Raw genomic sequence first — 17,079 nt, 5'->3', positions numbered from 1 at the left:
ATGAAACACCTAGGGATTGATGGTGATTCATGGAGACTCCAAACCAATCTTGGAGGGTTGGCATCCTCATCAGCTGCCCCACCTTCCTGGTTACTCAAAAAGTCTTATTGAATTCAATGGGGCTTACTCTCAAGTTAAGTATGCATAGGATTGTAGCCCAAGAACTTGGAATGAAATGAGCTAGATATTTAAATGAAGTGCAATAAGTTTCATACTAGAAATAAGTGGCAAGAGAAGAAAACAAGAAAACATAATGGACGTGACTCTGGGTTGTGTCATGACAAGCCCCTGCACTTTAATATTTACCACTATGCCACTGCTTGTAATGGGAAGCTTGTAATTGGTGTGCCTCCCATATGAGCATCCAGTTGTCCTTCTGGGGCTCTGTTTTCTAGAAACTTCAGAGCATGAGTGGGATGAGATTCTAAGGAGGAGTCAGAGATCTGGGTATGTTGGTGGAAGACACACCCAGGCCTCCTTCCATAAGTAATGGCTGTCTGTCAGGCACATTCCTTACCAAAGATCAGTCAGGAAGAGGGAAAGAGAGAGGGAACAGGGTATTTGAGAAGCATACTAGTATGTATTTCCTCCCACATGTACAGTGGTACCTCTGTGTGGGGGGAGGAGGGGGGAAGGATCTTGCCTTTATATGTTAACACTTGTTGGCCTTTGTTAAAATAAATTCATTATGTTTATACTTTGTTTTACTTCCAAAATCTCTAAACAGAACTGTATCTATTATTTCTAATGTCAGAAAAAATGATTTAGGAAAATGTAAATAAGCATCTCTGCAAGCAAATTCAGCTTAGGCGAGTTTGACTGAGAACTTGTTTTTTTCCAATCAAAACAACAGAGATATACTTTACAGAAGTAAACTCAGTTCTTATCAAATAATATCTAGTTGAGTATTAAATCGAGTTCAATTGTCTTCCACTTGCAGCGTGGGGTGGGGGTGGCCGAGAAACTATTTCTACAATGCATCTTGTTGATCTGGTAATCTAGTTCTGCTGGCTCCTAGACATTTTTCTCAACTTTTTTTTAATGTTCTAATTTTGTAAATGTACATGAAGTATACATGTATCTACAGTGAATTAATAAAATAATGGTAATTTATCAAAGAAAAAGCCAATAATGTGCTTGTTCTCCTGGAAGCACTGATGCAAAACAATAGAGTCATAAAATTTGGATGTGATGCTTTTTGCAATCAAAACAAAGATCAAGATTCAATTTATTCATTTGTCAGCACTGCTAAATTATGAGTATGTGCATGTGTGGGGAGGGATTTATTTTTTACAACTGGAAGTGCACACAGGTAACAGGATTTGAACCCTTCATCTCCTCTGTCTTACCTCCTCATACTTGCACAAAGTTCTCTTGTGCAAGGTCAATAGCCCATACAGTTCACATACATTTTTTTCCTGACACAGGAAAAAAAAAATCTTATGTTGAAAAAAAAGAAATGGTCACTTGCAGCATGGTTGTACAAACCATGTAGGCAAAGGACCAATGAATGCATAAAATCCTATTAACTCTATTCATGCTCTTATTAGATGTACAGCACAATCCTTTGCATGTCTACTCAAGAAGTATTTTGCAATGTTTTCAATGGGGCTTACTCCCCGGAAAGCATGTATCGGATTGCAGCCATAATCCACTGTTGTCTTTTGGGGTAAAAACTGCCTTGCTAGTGTAAGGAGCAGTACTGCTGATTCCCCAAATCCTCCTTAAACCTTGGATTGGTTCAGATGTTAGGTTCAAGCAGCTCCACTAAATCACACGGAAAGGGGAGGTGCATGTCACCTCCGTACCGCCACATGTGCTGTCCTACCGCCACATAATTGCTTGGGGGGGGGGAGATCCGAAACACCCTCACCTGTAATTATGAGTGATAGCTCATATGGTCCTTTCATTGTGCAGTTGGGGAGGGGGCATGCATACTCATGCTTGTCCTCAAGTGATTTGAGGCTGGTTGAATGTATGCCAATCAGTCCACTGCGCTTTGTATGCAGGGGTATCTGATGTGAGTGAAAGATCAGGCTACAGAGCTAAAAAGCACTGGAAGGAAGGTACTGCAGTGAATTAAACACAATTGAATAATATAAGAATCTTTCTCTTATGTATATTAGGTTTGGAGCAAGTGCATTTAAAATTGCGTACTATTTAAAAATGTTTCTGGATCACTCACAAGGGCACTGAAATAGCGCATGAGTTTGTCTCAAAGTATGTTTTTTGTGTTGTGATTCTATCCTTCACTTTTCATTTTTTAACCTGAGGCTGCCTGGCAGGTTGTATTTTGTGTGGAGGAAGAGAAGGTTGGATGAGACCACTTATCTCTTCTCTGCTGGTTGTTTTCCAGCTCAGAATCACCTTTCTTGAGCTGCTTCTCCATCTATGTGGTGAAAAATATGGGGATCCCATCTCTATCCTCTGCGTGGATGAAGCAGGAGCCTGAAGTGATCTGAGCTGAGAATGGAAAGGTTTAGGATGATCTCAACATCCTTCCTCCACTTGCAGTTGCCCAGATTGCATTTGGTTTAAACAAAAAGCAAATGAAAGAATCACAACATTCCATCTAATAAGTAATTTAGCCCTTTGAAAGCAGAAATTTGGTCCACCCCAGACACTCTTATTACTTTTTAAAAACTCTTTCAGTACAATCCTATTCTAGACAAATGCTGGTGCAGCAACCGCTGCATCAGCATAGGGCAGGGGTGTCCAAACTTTTTGGCAAGAGGGCCACATCATCTCTCTGACACTGTGTTGGAGGCAGGGGAAAAAAAGAATGAATTTACATTTAAAATTTGAATAAATTTACATAAGTTTACATAAATTAATATACTAGAGGTGGAACTTATATGAATGAATGAAGGTCTTGCAATAGCTCAAGGCCTATAAAAGGCCTCACACAAGGCAAGGCCAGCCTTTTCTTTGCTGCCGCTACTGCATCACAGATGTGAATCAGCAAACAGTGGAGGGAGTCCTCATCCCACAGCTAACGTGAGAGGTCAAACAGTTGCCAAATTGTTGCCCTCATGCTGAGAGCAGTTGCGTTGGGCTAGTGTGGGCTCCAGCAAGTCTCCGGAGGGCCAGAGGCTCATTGGAGACTGGGGGCTCCCTGAGGGCCGCAAGTGGCCCCAGGGCAGGGTTTTGGGCATCCCTGGCCTAGGGTGTCGCAGAAGCACCACAAAGAGCTCCGCAACATCCAGCAAGTAAACAGCACCAGTAGGAAGGCCTGCGACATCACACTGGCGCTGGAGCCAAAAGAGCACTCAGTGGAGCAGGTAAGCTCCCACTGGGCAGTGCAGGGGCAGGGGAAGTGTCGGGAGGGGTGGACCAGGCCCAAGAGGTGGGTGGTATAGGTGGCATTGGCTCATGCCAAATCCTATTCCCCCTCCCTAGCTTGAAAACCTGACACAGGGATTCTTGGTCTTGCACTGGCCATTTGGCAGGCAGATCTAAATAGCCCCACTGCTGGAGCTTTACCTGGGGTAACAGGATGAAAGTTCCCTTACCTCAAAGAAACCTCCAGCCTGCTCCTTCCTAGTACTGGATTCAGCATGAGCCGAGTGGCCCTGCTGCTCTGGCACTGGTTAGGATTGGGCTCCCCATCGAAACCCGAGATATGCGGTTGACCTCACGTAACTAGCAAAAGCAGACAAAGGATGTAATGCGGAGCGATGGGAATTCTTTGGCACGCTTGAGTCAATTTTGGGGGCATTTCCATGAACAGCTTGGAATGTCCAGTATAAGAGCTGCATTGGGTCACATGCAGTCATGTGTGTAAAATACAAGTTAAGAGTTGTAATTTTTTTAATTGTGATGCCAAAGCTGATTGAAGTAATATTACAAAACACACACTGAAGGTCTAAGAAAATCCAAACAATGCACATCGCTTAATCAATTCAGTGTTAAAATCAATGGACACACCAATGAAAGCAGAGATGGCATACATTGCATTAGTAGCTGATGAGGAGACTTGTTTTGTTAAATCACATTTTTTGGACACTCTCTGCCAATATTCTCTTTGAAAGCTGTTTTAGGATAGGTGGCTTGTTTCCCCACTAAACTAGGGAAGTGTTTTGCTCTCAGAACTCAGCCTTAACACAGCTGTGCACTGTGCCATTCCTCTTCCTGCCTCAAGCCATGCATCATTCTCTGGCAATATGTTATTTCATTCCCCTGTTTTCTAGATGGGCTTCTCAATAATTGCTGCCTTCCCCAAAGTCTCATTCTTTTTTTTAGTGAGCAGGCTTGTTAAGAGAGTGCAAGAGAGCATTCCCACAGTCTGCCAGACCTTGTGAGCCAAGAACTGGTGGTACTCTGCTTATTCCATGCCAGCCCAAAGGATGTACTTTTGCCAGTTGGTACACAGTATTGCCAATGGGTTGGGAAAACAGTTCTGCTTCAGTTGTGAAAACAGAAAGGGCTTTGTAAATCTGCTCTTCAAAAGACAATTATTGCCTGATTTAAGGAAGCAGTAGAAGAACTCGATGCGCTATCTGCCACCTTGTATAGGAAACAAAGCAGGGGAGCTAGGGCACAGTCCCACCAGAGTTAAGCACTTTAAAGTTCACTACATTTGGGAGAAGGAACCACTTGCTGCCCTTGTTTCTCTGGTTCTTGGAGGAAAAGCTGTGCCCTTGCTTATGAAGATTCCTATAGAAATGGGCACCACATTTTGCTTTCTAAGCTGAATGTTTTTGTTCAGTAAATACACTTTATTGAAATTGCCAAAGTTTGAAAATTAGGACAATATTCAGGGAAGAAGTTCAAAGGGATAGTTATGGTGGCTTGGAGGAAACAGGTTTCCAAAATGGAAGAGCTGAGGAAGGCACTGGTCAAATAATTAGCAGTGGGCACAATCCTAACCAGGTCTACTCAGAAGTAGGTCCTATTTTGTTCAATGGGGCTTACTCTCAGGAAAGTGTGGTTAGGATTGCAACCAGTGTGTGACAGGAAAAAGTATTTTTCACAGAGTTGAAATCTGTTTGACTAACCATGCTAAAGGGCTGAAAAAGCTCCTAATCTATATCTCAAATGTGACTCTTCTACACCTTTTCATTAAAAATGTTTTTGACCATTTAGTTCCAGAGAAGACTCCCAAGGAAGCCAAAATACTAATGCCTGCTGCTTTCCTGAGGTGGCTCTGGGAATATGGTTGCTTCTCCAACCAGGGATGGGCAAGGATGCAAGCCATGCAAGTCCAGCATCTCTTGACTCTAGTCAAATTGCCAAGTCACTATCCCCCCCCCCCTCAACTCAACTTGAAAATGAGTCATAAGGTAGGCACTTTCCAAGTCACCCTTTACTTGACACTAAAAGACTCAAATTGAACCCTCCCTTTAAAAAGCTTGCTGCAGAAAAAATGGGGCTGCTGCCAGACTCTGTGTGTGTGTCGGAGTTCTCTTTAATCACTCCCCTGCTGTCCCCACCCATCTGTAAACAGGGCGGAAGAGATGGGAGGGCCTGCAAGAGAGCCAAGAGAGAAGCAGCAAGCTGGAGGAGGGTCAAGCACAGCAGCTGGGAGGCTTACCAGGACGACTTGATCCTTTGCAGCCCTACTCAAAAGTAGTCCCACTGTAGCTGATCATTTAATGAGGCTGCCCCCTCCCCACCAGCCATGGTGGAAAGCATGATCACTATGAACTCCCTTCCCCCCCACTTCCCCACCTCCTTCCCCCCCCCCCAGCCAATCGTAAGGCAAGAACCTCCTTGGGCTACTCCTGCTCTCCTTCCGCCAATAAAAAAGCAGACTGTCTATCCTGCATCCAGTGATCATTTGTTCCTTCCTTCCTGTCACAGATGAGCAAAAGACCTTTCTCCTGCCTTAACCCTCCTGCTTGGATGCATTAACCCTTTCCTGCCTCCCGGCTGGCACTCCCTACTGCTTGCCTTGTCCCACGAGGTTTTTCACGCCGCAAAAACAGTAAGCAAGCACACCCAGACACAGGCAGACTCGAGTCTGCATGCATGGGGATAAATGCCGAGTCACAGGGGCCCTGACCTGATTCTTTTTCAGAGTCTTCCATGTACATGACTCATGAATTGCCGAGTCACCCCAAATCACATATTTTTGCAACTTGAGTCAGAATCGCTGACTCAAGTTCCCAACCCTATCTCCTGCCACACAGCCCTCCCCGATTTCCAGCATCTCATCTTCCCACCTATTCAGGGCAAAGCACCATGCTTTCCTTCCACCAGGAGCCTGTCCTGCCCAGAAGCTCTGTATCCTGTATTTTCAATTCTGTATTTTCAGTAGTGTCTTAGCTAGGTGCTATGCTACCATGTGAAATTGGCTTCTGACCCACCTAGTAGGTCCTGACCCAGAGTTTGAGAAACGCTGATATAACATATGCTTGCATATGTTTCATGCGGCCCACTTCTACAGCTTTTCGACATGTTAACACATGGCCAGCAACATTAAGGGGAATCATGAAAGCTTCTTCAAATATGTTAGAAGCAGGAAACTTGCCAGAGAAGCGGCTGGCTCTCTGGATGGTGAGGGAGGGAAAGGGGAGATAAAAGGAGAGTTAGAGATGGCAGAGAAATTAAATGAGTTCTTTGCATCTTGCATACCTCAGGCAGATACTGCTGCCCAAACAACCCCCCCCCCCACCAAAGAATTAAGTCGAATAGGCCTTATTGACAAATTAAAGATCAATAAGTCACCAGGCCCAGATGGCATCCACTCAAGTGTCATTAAGGAACTGAAGAATGAACTTGCTGATCTCTTGACTAAAATATGCAACTTGTCCCTTAAAATGGCCATGGTGCCAGAGGATTGGAGGATAGCAAATATCACACCAATCTTTAAGAAAGGAAGGAGAGAGGACTTGGGAAACTATAGGTTGGTCAGCCTAATATCTGTTCCAGGTAAGATCATGGAATGCCTCATCAAAGATAGAATCTTAAAACACATAGGGCGCAATCCTAACCCCTCATGTCGATGCTTTCCAGCACTGGCATAGTGGTGCCAATGGGATGTGTGCTGCATCCTGCAGTTGGGTGTCACTCACGGAGGCCTCCTCAAAGTAAGGGAATGTTTGTTCCCTTACCTCAGAGCTGCATTGCCCTTATGTCAGTGCTGGAAAGTGCTGACATAAGGGGTTAGGATTGTGCCCATATACGAACAAGATTTGCTGAGGAAGAATCAGCATGGCTTCTGTAAGGTAAGTGTTGCCTCACAAACCTTTTAGAATTCTTTGAAAAGGTCAACAGGCGTGTGAATGCGGGAGAACCTGTGAGCATTATATATCTGGACTTTCAGAAGGCATTTGACAGGGTCCCTCACCAAAAGCTGCTGAGGAAACTCCACAGCCAGGGAAGGGGCAGGTCCTCTCATGGATTAGGAACTAGTTGAGGGCCAGGAAACAAAGAATGGGTGTCAATGGACAATTTTCACAATGGAGAATGGTGAAAAGCAGTGTGCCCCAAGGATCTGTCCTGGGATTGGTGCTTTCCATCCTGTTCATAAATGACCTGGAGACAAAGTTAAGTAGTGAGGTGGCTAAGTTTGCAGATGACATCAAACTTTTTAGAGTGGTGAAAACCAGAAGAGACTGTGAGGAATTCCAGAAGGAGCTCTACAATTGGGAGAATGGGCAGCAAAATGGCAGATGCATTTCAATGTAAGTGAGTGTAAAGTAATGCACATTGGGGCAAAACATCAAAACTTAACATATAGGCTCATGGGTTCTGAGCTGACTGTTACAGATTAGGAGAGAGATCTTGGAGTGCTGGTGGACAGCTTGATGAAAGTGTCGATACAATGTGCGCTGGCAGTGAAGAAGGCCAATTCTATACTTGGGATCATTAAAAAGGTATTCAGAATAAAACAACTAATATTATAATGCAACTGTACAAATTGATGGTCAGGCCAGACCTGGAGTATTGTGTCCAGTTCTGATTGCAACATATCAAAAAGGATATTGTGGAAATAGAAAAGGTGAAAAAGAGAGCAACCAAAATGATTACTATGCTGTAGCACCTCCTTTATGAGGAAATGCTACAGTGTTTGAGGCTCTTCAGTCTAGAAAAAAGGCGACTGTGGGGGGACATGATTGAGACATACAAAATTATGCAGGGGATGGATAGAGTGGATAGAGAGACACACAACACCAGAACCAAGACATCCACTAAAACTGAGTGCTTGGAGAGTTAGGACAGACAAAAGAAAATATTTATTTACAGACTCATGTAGTGAGTCTGTGGAACTGCTTGCCACAGGATGTGGTGATGGCATCTGGTCTAGATGCCTTTAAAAGGGGATTGGACAAATTTCTGGAGGAAAAGTTCATCACTGGTTACAAGCCATGATGTGTATTTGCAACCTCCTGATTTTAGAAGTGGATTACCTCAGAATGCCAGATGTAAGGGAGGGCACCAGGGTGCAGGTCTCTTTGTCTTGTGTGCTCCCTGAGGCATCTGGTGGGCCACTGTGAGATATAGGAAACTGGACTAGATGGGCCTATGGCAGCAGTTCTCAAACTCCCAGGGAGTTCAAGAACTGCTGCAAGTGCGTGTGGGGGAGCAGGGAAGGCGGCAACATGATCCCCAGGATCACGTCACTAAGGGGAGCACAGGGGCTGGCATGCACTTACCAATCCCTGCAGTAGCCTCCTGGGGGTGTGGGGAGCCCTGTGTGACCCTCTGCAGGGTTCCCCAACCTTCAGAAAATGAAAGTGGAGCAAATGAGCCCACCTCCGGTTTGCAATTGCAAACCAGAAGTGAGGTGTGATCGCTCCACTTTCAATTTCTAAAGCTGCCCCTTAAGGGGGCAGAGTCCAGGACCCTCAGGCTGGGCATTGTGATGCTCCAGTCCAGGGGTGTCCAAACTTTTTGGCAGGAGGGCCACATAATCTCTCTGACACTGAGTCAGGGGCAAGGAATAAAAAAGAATTAATTTACATTTCAAATTTGAATAAACTTACATACATTTACATAAATGAATGTTTCTACATCTCTAATGTTAGAGATGGAACTTATATGAATGAACATCTTGCAATAGCTCAAGGCCTATAAAAGGCATATACAAAGCAAGACCAACCTTTCCTTCACTGCCTCTGCTGCATAACAGATATGAAACAGCAAGCAGTGGAGGGAGGTCTGGTCCCACAGCTCATGCAAGAGGTCAAACAGTTGCCCTCACATTGAGAGCAGTTGCGTTGGGCCAGCACGGGCTCCAGCAAGTCTCTAGAGGGCCAGAGGCCCATTGGAGACTGGGGGCCATCCGAGGGCCGGATTGGGAGTCCATGAGGGCCGCAAGTGGCCCCTGGGCCGAGATTTGGGCACCCCTGCTCCAGTCTGAGAACCACTGGCCAATGGAGTGATCCAGCGGGGCTGTTCTTATGTTCACCTATTATTTTTCTGCAGTGCTATTATCAGAAAAAATATAAATATGTACAGTTTATATATAAAATAATGTTCTATGTGTTCTATATATAACATATAAAAACAATGCAGCAATACATCAACAAAAAAGCCAGGGGCAGTAGCACAAAAGTCATAAAAGAATTGGTAGTAAATAAAAATATACAATATAGGAGTATAGAAACATGGCAAAGTTAGTATGATTCTTATAATATGATGATACTCAAAGATACAATAAATTCAGGCCATTATTCACAAGGGTAAGAAGATTAACCTTTTCAAAGTCTTTCTATAAATACAAATAATTTTTTAAAAAATCTAAGTGCCAGAATTTGATTGTGAGACATTTTTGTTCACTCATGGTTTTTGGTTCACTCATGAAACTTTGCTTACAGGGCATTTCAACTTCACTGACTACAAACTGAGGAGAAGGTTTTGGATTTCCAAAAGATAAAAGTGGGCCACAAAAGTTTATTATTTTAGTGTGTTTTCATCAACATTTGCATTGGGAAAGTAACATTTCTATTGAATCATTAATAATAGTTATGGGAAACTTGCTATCTGCATTTGAATTATGATGTGGGGTGGGGGGAGGAAGTGTCCAGTAGAAGTGTCCACTTCTATTCTGCACAACTGAGACACAACAGTAGCTGATAATTCTCTTCTAATTCCGATATCCTTAGTACAAGTTCTCTTTAACATTTAGCACACTATACCACACGAACCTTGCTCAGCCTCTAGCTGAGTTTACTACTGCCTCTAGGCTCTTAGGAGCAAACTAGACATGATAGCAGAAGACCCAGAGAATGTCCTCTTCTTTTAAAAAGTAAAATAACAGCTCTCTCTCTCTCTCTCTCTCTCTGATTTTGATCAGGAAAACGGTACAGAGAAAATGATCAACATGATGGTCCTCATCAGATCATAAGTATGATGCAGAGTAACTTGTTGGTGGCTATTAGTGTATTTTATACATGTTAAACATCTTCAAACATTGTTGTATACCTCATTGGTAATTGGTCCTGAGAATAGGACTGCAGAAAAATAACAGGTGGTGAGAAGCTGTAGAAATGGTCCTACAGAAATGTTTATGGCATAAAGAACATAAGAATAGTCTTGTTGGGTTAGAAGGGCTAATCAAGGACAGCTTCCTGTTTTCAGCCATATGACCCAGGATGGTCACAAGTCACACCCTGTTGTTTGCCCAATAGCTTCCAGAAACCAGAGGCACACTATCTTTCATAACAGAGGCCCTAACTGATATGTCATGGCTCATATATCTTCCATGAATTTGCCTAAACCAGCTGTTTTCAACTCGTGTGCCGTGGCATGTTGGTGTGCTGTGAATGTTCCTCAGGTGTGCCATGGGAGTTTGGGGGAGGGTCATTTATTAGTAGGGCCACTGGGGAATGCGAGCCCCCCACCCCACCAGCAGCATGGTGTGCCATGTCAATTGTCAAAACATTGGTAGTGTACTTTGACATTTTTAGCATCTTGTCAGTGTGCCATGAGATGAAAAAGATTGAAAATCACTTGTCTAAACCCTTAAAAAAAAAAAGTTTGAGCCTTGTGGTCATCATTCCATGTGATAACAAATTGTATCAGTTAAGTATGTATCATACGAAGAAGTCCTTTTTGTTGGTCCTGAATCTACTCCAAACAACTTTATTGGGTGATTGTCCTCAAGTCATGCAAAACCACTTTTGAAACTCAAAATTTGCTCGCATGGGCCTTTCCTTTTACTGGACACATACAGTGACTTCTGTTTGAATTTTCAGTAGTTCTGTCACATCTGATTAAGCTCCTTGCAGCTAATCTGGGGGGAGGAGAGAAAATAAGCCCATCAAAATTATAATTGGTGCTAACCTATAATTTGTTCATGTTCTCCCCCCACCACCCCTCATTTAGTTTCTGCAGCAGCTCATCTTTCTCCTCTTCCACTCTGCTTTAACTCCCAAATGGTGTCAATTATCCACAAATCTCACAGGGCCTGTACCATCTGAATAACAATTCATTAACCTTCACTTTCCTCTCTTGATTAGCACACCCCCACTACATCCCTAATGCGGGAGACAGCATGTCAGAAACTCAACCAAACTTTTTAATTATGCAAATAATACAATACCCGGAGATAATTATTTTGCTGGAGACCTGCGGCTGCACACTTCCTGCTCTCATAGCTTTTAAAGCACCATTCTCTCTTTTTTTTCTTTGTATTATCTGAGCACTGTCAAGGAGAATGAAGGATTTTCCACTTAGTTCCAGGTAGGTGATCCCCAAGGAGACCAAGTACATAGTTGGGCTGCTGATTTGAGAATGTATATGAGCTTTTTTTGTGAGTTGGATAAGGAGCATCAGGATCTACTGTTGAGATCCAAGACTCTGGCTGGGAGTGAAACAACTTGCAAATGAGTACAGATATCCAAATTGTGGGGAGGGGGAATAAAAACTTTTTTTTTTCACTCTAGAACAGCTACTACCTTCTTTACTAGAGAGGCATATTTTTTGTCCGATAGTAAAACATTTATGCAGAACTTTGTGCTGAAAACACAGTGTATCCCCCTTTATTCCAGAAACCCTTCTATTCCCACCCAGGGTGACCAGATACAATGAGAACAGAGTGCCTGTACCTTTAACCACTGTCTAGAAGTTGAAATTTTTGGCAGGAGCAGCTTTTTAAACCCTTCCATGTTGAGCTGTACCTGCCAAAATTCCCTTTTCTATACAGTGGTTAAAGATCCAGGCACTCTGTCCTCCACTGTATCGGGTCACTAGATTCACTTTCACCATGCATCCTCATATGGGGAAGGGGGAATATTTGTGTATGGGTGTTTTATTTTTAGTGGTGCCATTAAGCAAGTTGTTTAGTTCAGAATACTGACTTACATATGGGGGAACTGGGGGGGGGGAAGCTACGGGTGTGTGTGTGACACCACTGGTGACCAAAATAACTAAAATTGTGGTTTTTAGGAATAATACCATCATGTTATATACCATTTGATACATAATTTTCAGCAGAATGAAATGAAATGAACAGGAGGGAAATATCACCATTCTATCAAAAGTTATGGCCAAAAAAACCAGAAAACAAAAATACAACTGTCTTATATAACAAAAAGTAGATTTCCTTAATGCAAAATGGATCAATGAGACTCATTATTTGAAGAGCCAATGAGATGCTATTATGACACAACATGAAACCAATAAGGTGTTAATCAGCCTTGTGCAAGCACTGCCTCGGGGTGGGGGGGGGCGAGGTGACACTACTCGTGACCAAAATTGTGGAAATGGTTATTTTTAGGAATAATACCATCATGTTATATATCATTTGATACATAATTTACAACAGAATGCAATGAAACAAACTATATTGAAATATCTGTTTTCTATAAAAGTTATAGCCAAATAACCAGAGAAGGAAACATAATTGCCTAGTGTTACAAAAAGCGAATTTCCTTAACTCAAAACTGACCAATGAGCCTGAGTGTTATGAGAGCTAACAAGGTGTTATTGTGACAAGCATGGAACAAATGATACTGTGAGTCAGCTCCTTTTTCTATGTATCAGAGCTAATATGCAAACTCCTATTCAGCTGTGTGAGTGTCATCAAGTTGGCCACTGTTTTTTGTTGGTTACTGATTGGTTTGGTAACCTGTACTGTACATGATTATTAACCATGATGGCTACATCGAACCTCCAGATGCAGTGGCAGTATGTCACTGAGTCAGGGATGGATCTAGTGTTTGTGTTGGGGGTGCCAGGGGCACTCTTAACTCCATAGCCCAGGTCAACCAGTTGGGTAGACCTGGACTCTCGTTGAACTTCAGCCTCTGTGGCTGAGGTTTGCAGGGTGGGTAGACCTGGGCTCCCACCTGGACTTGGAGCCCAGATCTACTTGCTGAGTAGACCTGGGCTCTCATTCTGACTGTCCTCTGGAGCCATCTCTTCCAGGTGGGTAGAACTGGGCTCCTGGTTGAACTTTGGCTACTGTGGCTGAGATTTGTTGAGCAGATAGACCTGGGCTCCCACCAAAACTTGAAAACCAGATTAATTAATTTTGTTGTATGGGGGGGGGATGTCAAAAATTTATAGGACTGGGTGTCAAATGATCTAGCTATGCCACTGGTCCAGATGGCATCACACGTTCTGTATTACATGAGAGAAAAAAGCAGAAGAGTGCAAATTTAAAGCAGACTCTATGTTTTAATCCATATGTCTTTTGCATTTGATATCCAGGCATGGGAAAATGCAAGCATAGATTGACAGCACAATCCTAACCCACCCTGAAGCAGGGTTCCAGCACAATCCTAACCTGTGCAGGGTTGGGCCTGCCTTTGGCTCAGCCCGGGGCAATGGGAATTCATTCCCCTTAAGCTGAGTAACATGACAGCCGCCCAAATGAGTCTACTCGGCTCTGCGCCACCTAAAGAGATGACACAGATCCAAGAAACCTGGCGCTGTGCTGAGTTGTCCAGGGGTGAGGTTAGGACAAGGGCCGGATTCTGGCTCCACCCCCCACCCAGGCCCAGCCCACCCAGGACCTGCCTGATCTCTCTCCATCCTGGAACACCCTCGTTCCACACTCATCCCACCCTCCCCAACCCCCACACTGGCCTGAATCAGCCAGTGCAAAACTACTGGTGCAGTGGCTTTGTGGGGCCTGTGTCTGCCTCCAGAGGCTGGTGCACAAATGTGTACTGGCCTTCCTCCTCTCCTGGTGACGTGAAAGCGCTTTATGGCACTTTTGCGACATCTCTGGGCTGTTGCAAGGACCAGTTGGGACTGCGCCCTAGGTGTCACCTCTGAACTTTTTATAAAATTATCTGCTGACCTTCTGTATGGAGACTCCCTGACAGCAAAAAAAAGTACAAGAAAAGATCACACAAGAAAAAACTAACAACAATCGCAGAAGCAGCCATCAAATTGTGAAAAGGACACGAATTAGCAGATCATGATAAGATACTATTTAAAATCAGCTACAACGCATGCTGAAATTTATGAGCAAATAAAATTTTTGCCTGCTGCTGGACATCAACATTGCCATCATGAGAGCTTTTGTGAAGAGAGTGTTCCAGATAGAGAGTGCCCCAATCATCTCCTGCCCCTTCTTAGATCATGGGGAAAGGATCCTTAGGAAGGTCTCTGATAAGCATGGAGGTATTGGACAGGTTCATGTGATGGCAGGTAGCCCTTTAGGTGCTGAGAGCCTCATGGTCTAAATACATGCCTCTGTTCCTGCAGTGTTCCTGTGTGTGCAAAATTTCTTATTCCACAAAATGCACAATGGCCTTTCTTATTCTGTTACAAATTGAAAACCAGGCTAATTACAGTAGGGCTGGATAATTTGTATAATTTGCTCTCATCTCCAAACACCAGGCTAGGATGATGTCATCACCTCACCTGTGATTGGGCTTGATAATAATATCAGTATTGTCAAAGAATGAGGCTAGGAAGCACATGTACTTTGGCATGAGGTTATTGATTGGAGGCTATGAACAAAGCTCCCCATGTGACGTAACTGAGGAGTGGTTCTCAACAGGTTCATGATAATGATACAACAACAAATGGTGCCTCCTGAATTGGTAGCTCGCCTGCGGGAGCGAAGAGCCATCACCCACCTGCACCTCTTTTTCTGCTTCCTTCGCCTGCATCCGTTTCTTTAAGCTCCATGACTGCTGTTCTTACTTCTCCTCCTGTGCTCCCTGGATTGAGAAAGAAAGGTGGAACAGAGAAGAGAAGAAAATGTGGAGGGGAGGGGCAGGTGGGCTCCCACATTTGCCAGGAAGCAAGCAGTGATAGTTCCCAAGGTATCATCAGGACAAGGGTGGGAAGCACCGCGGTGACACAGTGCAGGTCATTGCTTCAGGGCCCCCCTTAATGTGACACCAACATTTCTGGGAATCCATGGGCAGAGCGTAGCTGGCACTGTGGTGGGTCCACAATTGTTTACCTAAGGCAGCGATTTTCAATCTGTGTGCCATGGCAGATTGGTGTGCCATGAATGGTCTGCAAATGTGCCACAGGAGTTTGGGGGAGGGTCATTTATTAATAGGGGCATAGGGGGATGTGAGCCCCCCCCCGTGGCAGTATGGTGTGTCTTGTCAATTGTCACAAACAGATGGTGTGCCTTGACAATGTTAGTGCCTTGTCCTTCTGCCATGAATTGAAAATTGTTGATCTAAGTTCTACAGCTAAACAAGAAAAAGGGTATGAGGAAGGGGAACTGCTTTGCCCCATTCTCTGTCAATTGGTCTGAAAGCCAAAAAAAAACATGCCAGAAAGACACTTCTTGTTTCTCATTGGTAGGCAACCCTACATATTGTTGGCCTGCACAGTTGATCCTGAAGAACATCTTTTAATTGGTATGTAGGCACCACCAGAACTGTGCTGTGATGGTTCAAGTTACGCTGCTCGGAAGAGGGCAAAATGCTTCAGCACAGACCAACAACGATAGAGGCAAAGAAATAATTTACTAATTCCAGACTTAGAGTTACCCTGATTGCCAGTAGGCATATTTACATGATGGACTTACACTGGTTTTCTTACTAGTCATGTCGTTATCCCAAGAAAATGTGGACATTTCCAGGCCTCTGCCTGGGGATCCTTCAGGATTGTCTAATGCATCTTTACTATAAACCATGTTACCTAACCATCTCTTCCTTTTGCAATAGCTAATAGCAATGAGTATCTGCTCTCTCTTGCTGAATTCCAGGTATGCCAACGATTGCCAGTGCTGGCCAAATACTCACCTGGAGCTCTTTTGTTTTTCAGGGCTTCAATATTGCCACATGGGGCAGAACACACATTTCTCAGAGCCAACAATTGTTTTTTCCTCCCCAAGTCAGGCACCTTCTAAGAGGTGGTTTTTGTTCCAAGGTCAAATGTTCTGTGCAAGCGAGGTCCAGTTGCCCATGGACAGAGGTGTGGTTTTTTGGCAATAACAAAATAACACATAATACCACTTTCTGCACTTCTTATTTTTGTAAACAAAAATGAACAAACGAAACAACAACAAACCAAAAAGAACCTGTGAAATCTGCAAAACCATAAATAAGGGGCTAGATTGAGGAGTACATGGATGATAATTGTGGCTGCATCTGCTGACACTATACCACCAATATCACCTACTTAGTGCACTTTTAAAGTGATTATAATTTATAATTATAATTTATAAAAATGCACCATGGAACAAAAACACATAACACCACTTTCTGCACTTTTCCTCCTTGGGGGAAAAAAAAAACAAAATCTGCCAAAAATGGCTTAAGAACACCTCTACTCATGTAGTTCCCAAGGAGCAGGCAAGGCCCCATCCAAGCCAACTTGATAGAGTAGGGTATATGACTGCATTGACTATCAAAATTGTGGTCTTCCTTTTGGCCTGTGGATTTGGGGCCTCTTGCCATCGGTTCTGTTACTAGAACCATATTACTGGTCTGGGTTGTACTCTTTTGACAGGCACCCAGCACTACATATATGTGGACTCATGCATGCACCTTTGCACTCTTTAAATAAAAGAAATACAAAGATTTGTCAGGCACTAGTTGCTGCAGTAGGAGCCCTGTGTCACATGCATTATTGACCCATGTGCTACAGTTTCCCAGCCAGGTGTTCCATCCCATGATCAGTGGTTGCTGTTGGGTTTTCCATGGATGCTGTTAGAGATCTGGAAAGGCTGCACCACCATGGAATTACTTGGTTTCCCCCTGCTCC

The 17,079-nt window shown here is 43.7% G+C and overlaps 1 protein-coding gene across 1 annotated transcript in view; it reads left to right on the top strand.

Annotated features, from left to right (window-relative positions):
- Positions 1 to 17,079, top strand: part of LOC136645915 (cysteine-rich secretory protein 3-like) — a 75,305-nt gene that overhangs the window by 46,897 nt on the left and 11,329 nt on the right. The window contains exon 8 of the mRNA XM_066622373.1: positions 3,167 to 3,281. Within this exon, the coding sequence (XP_066478470.1) occupies positions 3,167 to 3,281 (115 nt within the window). The remainder of the gene's footprint in view (positions 1 to 3,166; positions 3,282 to 17,079) is intronic.

Source organism: Tiliqua scincoides, chromosome 1 (assembly GCF_035046505.1).
Source record: "Tiliqua scincoides isolate rTilSci1 chromosome 1, rTilSci1.hap2, whole genome shotgun sequence".
Lineage (NCBI taxonomy): Eukaryota > Metazoa > Chordata > Lepidosauria > Squamata > Scincidae > Tiliqua > Tiliqua scincoides.
The sequence above is the reverse complement of the archived record's forward strand: the minus strand, read 5'-3'. Positions and strand labels throughout refer to the sequence as shown.